This window comes from Mustelus asterias, chromosome 3 (assembly GCF_964213995.1).
Source record: "Mustelus asterias chromosome 3, sMusAst1.hap1.1, whole genome shotgun sequence".
In the NCBI taxonomy this organism is placed as follows: Eukaryota; Metazoa; Chordata; class Chondrichthyes; order Carcharhiniformes; family Triakidae; genus Mustelus; species Mustelus asterias.
The window spans coordinates 71,971,880-71,985,852 of NC_135803.1; the positions used below are offsets into that span (position 1 = coordinate 71,971,880).

The 13,973-nt window shown below is 53.1% G+C and overlaps 1 protein-coding gene across 1 annotated transcript in view; it reads left to right on the forward strand.

The window, feature by feature from the left end:
- LOC144484387 (erythroferrone-like) overlaps nt 1–13,973 on the forward strand; it is a 124,244-nt gene that overhangs the window by 67,419 nt on the left and 42,852 nt on the right. The window contains exon 7 of the mRNA XM_078202911.1: nt 3,878–3,956. Within this exon, the coding sequence (XP_078059037.1) occupies nt 3,878–3,956 (79 nt within the window). The remainder of the gene's footprint in view (nt 1–3,877; nt 3,957–13,973) is intronic.

Here is a 13,973-nt window from a genome sequence, read left to right on the forward strand (position 1 = left end):
GGCAGAGCAGGCTCAAAGGGCCGAATGGCCTACTCCTGCTTCTAGTTTCTATATATTTCTATGTTTCACTGTCGGGCACTGTTGCAACTTTCTATGCTGACACTTGAACTCACACCATCTGAGTTTTGAGTTCGGGGCCATCGCCCAAATAAGACCATAAGACATAGGAGCAGAATTAGGCCGCTCGGCCCATCAAGTCTGCTCCACTATTCAATCATGGCTGATATTTTTCTCATCCTCATTCTCCTGCCTTTTCCCCATAACCCCTGATCCCCTATTTAATCAAGAACCTATCTATCTCTGTCCTAAAGACACTCAGTGACCTGGCCTCCACAGCCTTCTGCAGCAAAGAGTTCCACAGATTCACCACTCTCTGGCTGAAGAAATTCCTCCTCATCTCTGTTTCAAAGGATCATCCCTTTAGCCTGATGTTATGTCCCCTGGTTCTAGTCTCTCCCACTAGTGGAAACATCCTCTCCATGTCCACTCTATCCAGGCCTCGCAGAATCCTGTAAGTTTCAATAAGATCCCCCCTCAACCTTCTAAACTCCAACGAGTACAGACCCAGAATTCTCAACCGCTCCTCATACGACAAGTTCTTCATTCCAGGGATCATTCGTGGGAATGCGGCAACAATAACTGGAGTTTATATAGCCCATTTAATCTGGTAAAATTACCCTCACAGGCCCGATTTTCCAGCCCTCCAGTTGTGTGTTATCCAGCGATAGAGGTGGCTTGCCATTGGCCACCGATGGCATCTTCCGGTCCTGCCTATTTCTATGGTCTTTTGTGTAACTCACTGTCCCACCTCCAAGGAACCTGCCTCTGGTGGGGGGGGTGGGGTAATGGGGAGTGGTCGTCTTCAGCAGGACCGGAAGATCCCGCCAGTGGGATAGGCCAGAAAATCCCATCCTAAGTGCAAAGAACAAAGAATAATACAGCACAGGAACAGGCCCTTTAGCCTACCAAATCTGTGCCGACACAGATGCCTCTCTAATATAGTCTTGCCTCTACGTGCTCCATATCCCTCTATTCCTTGCCTATTCATGTATCTATCCAGATGCCTCTTGAACATTGTTATTGAATCGGCCTTCACCACCTCCTCCTGCAGTGCGTTCCAGGCATTCACCACCCACTGTGTGAAAAACCTGCCCCTTACATCTCTTTTAAACTTTTCCCCCTCTCACTTTCAACCTATGCCCCCGAGTAATTGACCCTTCGACCCTGGGAAAAGACTCTGACTATCCACTCTATCCAAGCCTGTCATAATCCTGTAAACCTCTATCGGGTCCCCCCTCATCCTCTGACACTCCAATGAAAACAATCCAAGTTTGTTCAATCTTTCTTCATTGTCCATAGTCCAGTAGTTTGCAGGAATTGTTTAACACTTGACACCAAGCAACATAAGGAGTTGTTTGGATGAGAAAACAAAAGTTTCGTCAAAGAGATTTTTAGTGCGTCTTAAATGAGGCGAGCAAGGTAAAGATGTTGGCCAGGATTTTCCCAAAAAAATTCCAAGTGCTGAATTTGCATAAAAACTGGAGTAAGTCCTGTTGGTTTATTCCGCAGGATTTTCAAAATGAATCTTCCACACTCTGAGCACTGCAGAGTGCCTCAGTGAGATTCACACTGGAAATCTGTGGACGGGGCCTATTCCTGCCGGAGAAGCCAATGGCACAGCGCTGAGCGGGCCATTGCGCATGCACCGATCTGTCAGAATGGAGATTGGTGCATGAGCAGTAGTCCCGCACTGCCAGCCTCCCGACCACTGGCCAACTCGATCACTGACCAACACAACAACCTCACATCACTGCGCCTTTGACCACCCCAACCCCGATCGCTAGCCAGCTCCACGATCCCGCATTGCTGGCTGTGCAAACCCCACACCCCCAATCGCTGGCCTCCCGGATGACTCCCGATGTTCCCCCACCCCTGCCAGCCCCGATCTCCATGACCCACCACTCTCCCCCAGCAGTCCTGACCCCCACTCCCCCAGCTGCTCCGATCTCCCCAATCCGCTCCCCCTACAGTCCTGAATACCCCCCGACAGCCCCTTCCCTCCCTCTGCCACTGATCCCGACTGCAGAGTGGCAGCGGAATCCCCCCCCCCACCCCCACCGATCTCCCCCATAGGTCCTTCCCCCAAGAGGCCCTGCCCATCTGGCCTTGCTCCCTCTGGCCCCACCCCCTTGCCACTGTCCAGTGGGCAATGCCAAGGTGCCCCTTGGGCATTGCCAGTTTGCCCTTTGGGCAGTGCCAGGGGGCCGGGTTGGCACTGCCAGGCTGTCAATGCCCAGGGGCACCCCCTCCACTTAACTCCAATAATTCCCAGGGGGGCCTTAATGGCCTCTCTTCACTCCAGCAGGGTCTAGCCACCTGTTCTCTGTCAGTGGGGAGCTGTTGTAAACCCCACTGGTGTGAACTACTCCTGGTGGTGGGGGAGACGCTGATTCATAGAATCATAGAAATCCTACAGTGCAGAAAGAGACCATTGGGCCCATCGAGTCTGCACCGACCACAATCCCACCCAGGCCCTACCCCCATATCCCTACACATTTACCCACTAATCCCTCTAACCTACGCATCTCAGGACACTAAGGGGCAATTTTAGCATGGCCAATCGACCTAACCCGCACATCCTTGGACAGTGGGTTGACCTGAAGACTTCAGTCCTGGGCCCACTAATGATATTAAAATCAGAATGTAAACATAGCACCAATTTGAGCTGATAACGCCAGATATCCTGGCCCCGGAGATGCGAGAAGGCCATGGCGCCCAGCATGAAGTCCACTAAATGGCCTCCGCTGATATCTCCCAGTCCACCCCATTGCTGGAGCAGTGCAGCGGGCTGGGAGATTCGCCCCCATAAAGTGGGGAATTTCATACCATATGCCTGTATTACAGACATACAATACTGCATTACAACCTTCCAGTATTACTACATTGCAAATCAATATTACAACCATACCATGATACTGTGTAAAAACCACTCAATAATAATGAATACAAAAATGCAATGGTGCTATATTCTAAGCATATTGCTATATAATAACTATATATTACACCCATAAAACATTATTACTTTGTAGCTACACTTCACTCTTTTACTACCAAACACTACACTATATTATAATGGCACTTTATTGCAAACCATCAAAAATGCGACATAGTATTACTACATAATGCTCATATAATTGCAACTATAAAACATTGTGCGTACTGTACAAAGAGGGTAAATAGGGGTGCTTCACTCCTGTCTCTTATTGTGCAGCTTGAGTGCATTTTAGTGTTGGCTCTGATGCAGGTACAGTACATACTGTGTGTCTATCCCAGTGTGCACAATGTTCTCCCATTACACATAGAAAGCAAAGAGGTTTAAGAGTTCTAAACTGAAAGAAACAGAATGTTTGAAAGATTTTACTCCAAGATGGAGCAGGGAAAATGGAATTTGACAGAAATATTTGAAAAGGAAGAATATGAAAGTTGTAGGGAAAGGCTCGGGTATGTAACTCCTGAATGAAGAGTTAGCATTGGCCGATCTGCAATGGATAAACCTTCCTTCGGGAATTTGTGTTTTGCAGCAAGGATTGGTGTTAAATACACCCAGTCACCATGAGGTATGTTACATTGCAGTTTTAAATTATAGTTTAGAAGGCAAGCCCCAGCTTGGAGTGCCATAGGGAAGTGGGTACTGTGCCACTCACGCAACCCTGCTCATTGTGCAATTTCACTCACCATGGGAAAGCAAGCATTTTCATGGGGAAAACTTGAGAGAGTCCGAACAGGATAAGGGACAACAGGCTGAACTAATTGGTGACATATAGTCTTTCAAAATCATTACAAATAACATAGAACAATCTTTCTGCCTTTCCTACAGCTCCCTGGAAACAGTTTCTGGCTTGGATAGCAACAGTCATATATTCACCATGTTTGTCAGTGGTGCCCTCTATCTGCAGGTAAGAATGTAGTGCTTCGTGTTTAATGTCAGACGAACTATAATCCCTGCTTGTGTCACATGTAGTCAGAGTATAATTCACCCCTATTGGCTACATACAGATTGTATTTTGTAGTGGCAGCTCCTGTCCCTGTATAATTCACTGAGGATAAGAGGGACTTCTCTTTGGTACAATATGGTGATTGTGCTTCAACAGCATATTTAAGATAGTTGATGGCCTGGAAACTGAATCCGTGCCAAAGAAATATTGAAAGGTCCAATTTGGTGTGTGACATGTGCGTGCTTTTTCTGCTCTGGGATGGGGTATCCTGTAGCCGCCCCATGACATCCATATGAAACAGGTGTGAGCATGTTAGGGACCAAGCACTTATTTCAGACCCTTTCCTAAAATTGGGTGGTGTCGAGGTACAACATGCTGCCTGCTGCAGATGGTTCCCTCAGGCACGAATCAGACAAAACAAACATCCTTAAAGGAACTGCAAGTGGCTGCCAACAAAAAGGTGAGTAAAACAAAGTGATCTTATCGGAACATGCAGCCAGAAGAAGCAGGAGTGTTCCAATCACGTAATCTCCATATCACCATCTCCCCATTTACCACCCATCATAATCTCAACCCATCCCAATCTCATCCCAAATTCCAGCCATCCCACTTTGTACCCATCCTGATCTCCTCCTCACTCTGATCTCCTTCTCCCTCTAATCTACATAGAACGTAGAACACAGAACATTACAGCGCAGTACAGGCCCTTTGGCCCTCGATGTTGCGCCGACCTGTTAAACCAATCTAAAGCCGATCTAACCGACACTATTCCAATATCATCCATATGTTTATCCAATAACCATTTAAATGCCCTTAATGTTGGCGAGTCCACTACTGCTGCAGGCAGGGCATTCCACACCCTTACTACTCTCTGAGTAAAGAACCTACCTCTGACATCGGTCCTATATCTCTCACCCCTCAATTTAAAGCTATGTCCCCTCGTGCTAGCCATCACCATCTGAGGAAAAAGGCTCTCACTGTCCACCCTATCTAATCCTCTGATCATCTTATATACTCTATTAAGTCACTTCTTAACCTTCTTCTCTCTAACGAAAACAGCTTCAAGTCCCTCAGCCTTTTCTCATAAGACCTTCCCACCATACCAGGCAACATCCTGGTAAATCTCCTCTGCACCCTTTCCAATGCTTCCACATCCTTCCTATAATGCGGCGACCAGAACTGTACGCAATACTCCAAGTGCGGCCGCACCAGAGTTTTGTACAGCTGCAACATGATCTCATGGCTCCGAAACTCAATCCCTCTACCAATAAAAGCTAACATACCGTACGCCTTCTTAACAACCCTATCAACCTGGGTGCCCACTTTCAGGGATCTATGCACATGGACACCAAGATCTCTCTGCTCACCCACACTACCAAGTATCTTACCATTAGCCCAGTACTCTGTATTCCTGTTACTCCTTGCAAAGTGAATCACCTCACACTTTTCCGCATTAAACTCCATTTGCCACCTCACAGCCCAGCTCTGCAGCTTATCTATGTCTCTCTGTAACCTGCAATATCCTTCCACACTGTCCAAAACTCCACCGAATTGTGGTCACTATCACCAAAGTGTTCACCGACCTCCAAATCTAACGCCTGGCCTGGTTCATTACCCAGTACCAAATCCAAATGTGGCCTTGCCTCTTGTTGGCCCATCTACATACTGTGTCAGGAAACCCTCCCACACACATTGGACAAAAACTGACCCATCTAAAGAACTCGAACTATAGCTTTCCCAGTCAATTTTTGTAAAGTTAAAGTCCCCCATAAAAACTGCCCTGTTACTTTCGCTCCTTCACCCTGACGAAGGTTTCACTCACCGGACGAAGGAGCAGCGCTCCAAAAGCAAGTGGCATTGGCAACCAAATAAACCTGGTGGACTTTAACGGGGTGTTGTTAGGCTCCTTACTTTCGCTCCTATCCAGGATCATCTTTGCGATCCTTTCCTCTACATCTCTGGAACTTATCGGAGGCCTATAGAAAACTCCCAAAAGGGTGACCTCTCCATTCCTGTTTCTAGCCTCAGCCCATACTACCTCAGAAGATCTCCTCACTCTGATCTCTCCTCATTCTGATCTGCTCCTCACCCTGATCCCCTCCGCACTCTGATCTGTCCCCCACCGCACTCTGATCCCCTCCTCAATTTGATCCGCGCCTGACTCTGATCCCCTCCTCACTCTGATCCCCTCCTCACTCTGATCCCCGCCTCACTCTGATCCCCTCCTCACTCCGATCCCCTTCTCAATCTGATCACCTCCTCATCCTGATCCCATCCTCATTCTGATCCAATCCTCACCTTGATCCGCTCCTCACTCTGATCCCCTCCTCACTCTGATCCCCTCCTCACTCTGATCCCCTCCTCACTGTGACCTCCTCCTCACTCAGATCCCCTCCTCACTCTGATCCCCTCCTCACTGTGAGCTCCTCCTCACTCTGATCCCCTCCTCACTCTGATCCCCTCCTCACTCTGATCCCCTCCTCACTGTGACCTCCTCCTCACTCAGATCCCCTCCTCACTCTGATCTCCTCCTCACTCTGATCCCCTCCTCACTCTGATCCCCTCCTCACTCTGATCCCCTCCTCACTCTGATCCTCTCCTCACTCTGATCTCCTCCTCAATCTGATCCCCTCCTCACACTGATCCCCTCCTCACTCTGATCCTCTCCTCACTCTGATCCCCTGCTCACTCTGATCCCCTCCTCACTCTGATCCCCTCCTCACTCTGATCCCCCCCTCACTCTGATCCCCTCCTCACTCTGATCCCCTCCTCACTCTGATCCCCTGCTCACTCTGATCCCCTCCTCACTCTGATCCCCTCCTCACTCTGATCCCCCCCTCACTCTGATCCCCCCCTCACTCTGATCCCCTCCTCACTCTGATCCCCTCCTCACTCTGATCCCCTCCTCACTGTGATCTCCTCCTCACTCTGATCCCCTCCTCACTCTGATCCCCTCCTCACTCTGATCCCCTCCTCACTCTGATCCCCTCCTCACTCTGATCCCCTCCTCACTCTGATCCCCCCCTCACTCTGATCCCCCCTCACTCTGATCCCCTCCTCACTCTGATCCCCTCATCACTGTGATTTCCTCCTCACTCTGATCCCCCCTCACTCTGATCCCCTCTTCACTCTGATCCCCCCCTCACTCTGATCCCCCCCTCACTCTGATCCCCTCCTCACTCTGATCTACTCCTCACTCTGATCCCCTCGTCACTCTGATCCCCTCCTCACTCTGATCCCCTCCTCACTCTGATCCCCTCCTCACTCTGATCCCCTCTTCACTCTGATCCCCTCCTCACTCTGATCCCCTCCTTACTCTGATCCCCTCCTCACTCTGATCCCCCCTCACTCTGATCCCCTCCTCACTCTGATCCCCTCCTCACTCTGATCTCCTCCTCACTCTGATCCCCTCCTCACTCTGATCCCCTCTTCACTCTGATCCCCTCCTCACTCTGATCCCCTCCTCACTCTAATCCCCTCTTCACTCTGATCCCCTCCTCACTCTGATCTCCTCCTCACTCTGATCTCCTCCTCACTCTGATCCCCTCCTCACTCTGATCCCCTCCTCACTCTAATCCCCTCCTCACTCTGATCCCCTCCTCACTGTGATCTCCTCCTCACTCTAATCCCCTCTTCACTCTGATCCCCTCCTCACTCTCATCCCCTCCTCACTCTGATCCCCTCCTCACCTTGATCCCCTCCTCACTCTGATCCCCTCCTCACTCTGATCCCCTCCACACTCTGATCCCCTGCTCACTCTGTTCCCCTCTCACTCTGATCCCATTCTCACTCTGATCCCCTCCTCACTCTGATCCCCTCCTCACTCTGATCCCCTCCTCACTCTGATCCCCTCCTCACTCTGATACCCTCTTCACTCTGATCCCATTCTCACTCTGATCCCCTCCTCACCCAGATCCCCTCCTCATTCTGATCCCCTCCTCACTATGATCCCCTCCTCATTCTGATCCCATCCTCACCCTGATCGCCTCGTCACTCTGATCCCCTCCTCACTCTGATCCCCTCCTCACTCTGATCCCCTCCTCACTCTGATCCCCTCCTCACTCTGATCCCCTCCTCACTCTGATCCCCTCCTCACTCTGATCCCCTCCTCACTCTGATCCCCCCCTCACTCTGATCCCCCCCTCACTCTGATCCCCTCCTCACTCTGATCCCCTCATCACTGTGATTTCCTCCTCACTCTGATCCCCCCTCACTCTGATCCCCTCCTCACTCTGATCCCCCCCTCACTCTGATCCCCCCCTCACTCTGATCCCCTCCTCACTCTGATCCCCTCCTCACTCTGATCCCCTCCTCACTCTGATCCCCTGCTCACTCTGATCCCCTCCTCACTCTGATCCCCTCCTCACTCTGATCCCCTCTTCACTCTGATCCCCTCCTCACTCTGATCCCCTCCTCACTCTGATCCCCTCCTCACTCTGATCCTCCCTCACTCTGATCCCCTCCTCACTCTGATCCCCTCCTCACTCTGATCTCCTCCTCACTCTGATCCCCTCCTCACTCTGATCCCCTCTTCACTCTGATCCCCTCCTCACTCTGAGCCCCTCCTCACTCTAATCCCCTCTTCACTCTGATCCCCTCCTCACTCTGATCTCCTCCTCACTCTGATCTCCTCCTCACTCTGATCCCCTCCTCACTCTGATCCCCTCCTCACTCTAATCCCCTCCTCACTCTGATCCCCTCCTCACTGTGATCTCCTCCTCACTCTAATCCCCTCTTCACTCTGATCCCCTCCTCACTCTGATCCCCTCCTCACTCTGATCCCCTCCTCACCTTGATCCCCTCCTCACTCTGATCCCCTCCTCACTCTGATCCCCTCCACACTCTGATCCCCTGCTCACTCTGATCCCCTCTCACTCTGATCCCATTCTCACTCTGATCCCCTCCTCACTCTGATCCCCTCCTCACTCTGATCCCCTCCTCACTCTGATCCCCTCCTCACTCTGATACCCTCTTCACTCTGATCCCATTCTCACTCTGATCCCCTCCTCACCCAGATCCCCTCCTCATTCTGATCCCCTCCTCACTATGATCCCCTCCTCACTCTGATCCCATCCTCACCCTGATCGCCTCGTCACTCTGATCCCCTCCTCACTCTGATCCCCTCCTCACTCTGATCCCCTCCTCACTCTGATCCCCTCCTCACTCTGATCCCCTCCTCACTCTGATCCCCTCCTCACTCTGATCCCCCCTCACTCTGATCCCCCCCTCACTCAGATCCCCTCCTCACTCTGATCCCCTCCTCACTGTGACCTCCTCCTCACTCTGATCCCCTCCTCACTCTGATCCCCTCCTCACTCTGATCCCCTCCTCACTGTGACCTCCTCCTCACTCAGATCCCCTCCTCACTCTGATCCCCTCCTCACTGTGACCTCCTCCTCACTCTGATCCCCTCCTCACTCTGATCCCCTCCTCACTCTGATCCCCTCCTCACTCTGATCCTCTCCTCACTCTGATCCCCTCCTCAATCTGATCCCCTCCTCACACTGATCCCCTCCTCACTCTGATCCTCTCCTCACTCTGATCCCCTGCTCACTCTGATCCCCTCCTCACTCTGATCCCCTCCTCACTCTGATCCCCCCCTCACTCTGATCCCCTCCTCACTCTGATCCCCTCCTCACTCTGATCCCCTGCTCACTCTGATCCCCTCCTCACTCTGATCCCCTCCTCACTCTGATCCCCCCCTCACTCTGATCCCCCCCTCACTCTGATCCCCTCCTCACTCTGATCCCCTCCTCACTCTGATCCCCTCCTCACTGTGATCTCCTCCTCACTCTGATCCCCTCCTCACTCTGATCCCCTCCTCACTCTGATCCCCTCCTCACTCTGATCCCCCCTCACTCTGATCCCCTCCTCACTCTGATCCCCTCATCACTGTGATTTCCTCCTCACTCTGATCCCCCCTCACTCTGATCCCCTCCTCACTCTGATCCCCCCCTCACTCTGATCCCCCCCTCACTCTGATCCCCTCCTCACTCTGATCTACTCCTCACTCTGATCCCCTCCTCACTCTGATCCCCTCCTCACTCTGATCCCCTCCTCACTCTGATCCCCTCCTCACTCTGATCCCCTCTTCACTCTGATCCCCTCCTCACTCTGATCCCCTCCTTACTCTGATCCCCTCCTCACTCTGATCCCCCCTCACTCTGATCCCCTCCTCACTCTGATCCCCTCCTCACTCTGATCTCCTCCTCACTCTGATCCCCTCCTCACTCTGATCCCCTCTTCACTCTGATCCCCTCCTCACTCTGATCCCCTCCTCACTCTAATCCCCTCTTCACTCTGATCCCCTCCTCACTCTGATCTCCTCCTCACTCTGATCTCCTCCTCACTCTGATCCCCTCCTCACTCTGATCCCCTCCTCACTCTAATCCCCTCCTCACTCTGATCCCCTCCTCACTGTGATCTCCTCCTCACTCTAATCCCCTCTTCACTCTGATCCCCTCCTCACTCTCATCCCCTCCTCACTCTGATCCCCTCCTCACCTTGATCCCCTCCTCACTCTGTTCCCCTCTCACTCTGATCCCATTCTCACTCTGATCCCCTCCTCACTCTGATCCCCTCCTCACTCTGATCCCCTCCTCACTCTGATCCCCTCCTCACTCTGATACCCTCTTCACTCTGATCCCATTCTCACTCTGATCCCCTCCTCACCCAGATCCCCTCCTCATTCTGATCCCCTCCTCACTATGATCCCCTCCTCATTCTGATCCCATCCTCACCCTGATCGGCTCGTCACTCTGATCCCCTCCTCACTCTGATCCCCTCCTCACTCTGATCCCCTCCTCACTCTGATCCCCTCCTCACTCTGATCCCCTCCTCACTCTGATCCCCTCCTCACTCTGATCCCCTCCTCACTCTGATCCCCCCCTCACTCTGATCCCCCCCTCACTCTGATCCCCTCCTCACTCTGATCCCCTCATCACTGTGATTTCCTCCTCACTCTGATCCCCCCTCACTCTGATCCCCTCCTCACTCTGATCCCCCCCTCACTCTGATCCCCCCCTCACTCTGATCCCCTCCTCACTCTGATCCCCTCCTCACTCTGATCCCCTCCTCACTCTGATCCCCTCCTCACTCTGATCCCCTCCTCACTCTGATCCCCTCCTCACTCTGATCCCCTCCTCACTCTGATCCCCTCTTCACTCTGATCCCCTCCTCACTCTGATCCCCTCCTCACTCTGATCCCCTCCTCACTCTGATCCTCCCTCACTCTGATCCCCTCCTCACTCTGATCCCCTCCTCACTCTGATCTCCTCCTCACTCTGATCCCCTCCTCACTCTGATCCCCTCTTCACTCTGATCCCCTCCTCACTCTGAGCCCCTCCTCACTCTAATCCCCTCTTCACTCTGATCCCCTCCTCACTCTGATCTCCTCCTCACTCTGATCTCCTCCTCACTCTGATCCCCTCCTCACTCTGATCCCCTCCTCACTCTAATCCCCTCCTCACTCTGATCCCCTCCTCACTGTGATCTCCTCCTCACTCTAATCCCCTCTTCACTCTGATCCCCTCCTCACTCTGATCCCCTCCTCACTCTGATCCCCTCCTCACCTTGATCCCCTCCTCACTCTGATCCCCTCCTCACTCTGATCCCCTCCACACTCTGATCCCCTGCTCACTCTGATCCCCTCTCACTCTGATCCCATTCTCACTCTGATCCCCTCCTCACTCTGATCCCCTCCTCACTCTGATCCCCTCCTCACTCTGATCCCCTCCTCACTCTGATACCCTCTTCACTCTGATCCCATTCTCACTCTGATCCCCTCCTCACCCAGATCCCCTCCTCATTCTGATCCCCTCCTCACTATGATCCCCTCCTCACTCTGATCCCATCCTCACCCTGATCGCCTCGTCACTCTGATCCCCTCCTCACTCTGATCCCCTCCTCACTCTGATCCCCTCCTCACTCTGATCCCCTCCTCACTCTGATCCCCTCCTCACTCTGATCCCCTCCTCACTCTGATTCCCTCCTCACTCTGATCCCCCCTCACTCTGATCCCCCCCTCACTCTGATCCCCTCCTCACTCTGATCCCCTCCTCACTCTGATCCCCTCCTCACTCTGATCCCCTCCTCACTCTGATCCCCTCCTCACTCTGATGCCCTCCCCACCCTGATCTCCTCCTCACTCTGATCCCCTCCTCACTCTGATCTCCTCCTCACTCTGATCCCCTCCTCACTCTGATCTCCTCCTCACTCTGATCCCCTCCTCACTCTGATCCCCTCCTCACTCTGACTCCCTCCTCACTCTGATCCCCTCCTCACTCTGATCCCCTCCTCACTCCGATTCCCTCCTCACTCTGATCCCCTCCTCACTCTGATCCCCTCCTCACTCTGATCCACTCCTCACTCTGATCCCCTCCTCACTCTGATCCCCTCCTCACCCTGATCTCCTCCTCACTCTGATCCCCTCCTCACTCTGATCTCCTCCTCACTCCGATCTCCTCACTCTGATCCCCTCGTCACTCTGATTCCCTCCTCACGCTGATCTCCTCATCACTCTGATTCCCTCCTCACTCTGATCCCCTCCTCACTCTGATCCCCTCCTCACTCTGATCCCCTCCTCACTCCGATCCCCTCCTCACTCTCATCCCCTCCTCACTCTGATCCCCTCCTCACTCTGATCCCCTCCTCACTCTGATCCCCTCTTCACTCTGAATCCCTCCTCACTCTGATCCCCTCCTCACTCTGATCCACTCCTAACTCTGATCCCCTCCTCACTCTGATCCCCCCCTCACTCTGATCTCCTCCTCACTCTGATCCCCTCCTCACTCTGATCCCCTCCTCACTCTGATCCCCTCCTCACACTGATCCCCTCCTCACTCTGATCCCCTCCTCACTCTGATCCCCCCTCACTCTGATCCCCCCCTCACTCTGATCTCCTCCTCACTCTGATCCCCTCCTCACTCTGATCCCCCCTCACTCTGATCCCCCCTCACTCTGATCTCCTCCTCACTCTGATCCCCCCCTCACTCTGATCTCCTCCTCACTCTGATCCCCTCCTCACTCAGATCCCCCCCTCACTCTGATCCCCCCCTCACTCTGATCTCCTCCTCACTCTGAACTCCTCACTCTGATCCCCTCTTCACTCTGATCCCCTCCTCACTCAGATCCCCTCCTCACTCTGATCCCCTCCTCAATCTGATCTCCTCCTCACTCTGATCCCCTCCTCACTCTGATCCCCTCCTCACTCTGATCTCCTCCTCACTCTGATCCCCTCCTCACGCTGATCTCCTCCTCACTCTGATCCCCTCCTCACTCTGAACCCCTCCTCACTCTGATCTCCTCACTCTGATCCCCTCTTCACTCTGATTCCCTCCCCACTCTGATCCCCTCCTCACTCTGATCCCCTCCTCACTCTGATCCACTCCTAACTCTGATCCCCTCCTCACTCTGATCCCCCCCTCACTCTGATCTCCTCCTCACTCTGATCCCCTCCTCACTCTGATCCCCTCCTCACTCTGATCCCCTCCTCACTCTGATCCCCTCCTCACTCTGATCCCCTCCTCACTCTGATTCCCCCTCACTCTGATCCCCCCCTCACTCTGATCTCCTCCTCACTCTGATCCCCTCCTCACTCTGATCCCTCCTCACTCTGATGCCCCCTCACTCTGATCTCCTCCTCACTCTGATCCCCCCCTCACTCTGATCTCCTCCTCACTCTGATCCCCTCCTCACTCTGATCCCCCCTCACTCTGATCCCCCCCTCACTCTGATCTCCTCCTCACTCTGATCCCCTCCTCACTCTGATCCCCTCCTCACTCTGATCCCCCCTCACTCTGATCCCCCCCTCACTCTGATCTCCTCCTCACTCTGATCCCCTCCTCACGCTGATCTCCTCATCACTCTGATCCCCTCCTCAATCTGATCTCCTCCTCACTCTGATCCCCTCCTCACGCTGATCTCCGCATCACTCTGATCCCCTCCTCACTCTGATCCCCTCCTCACTCTGATCCCCTC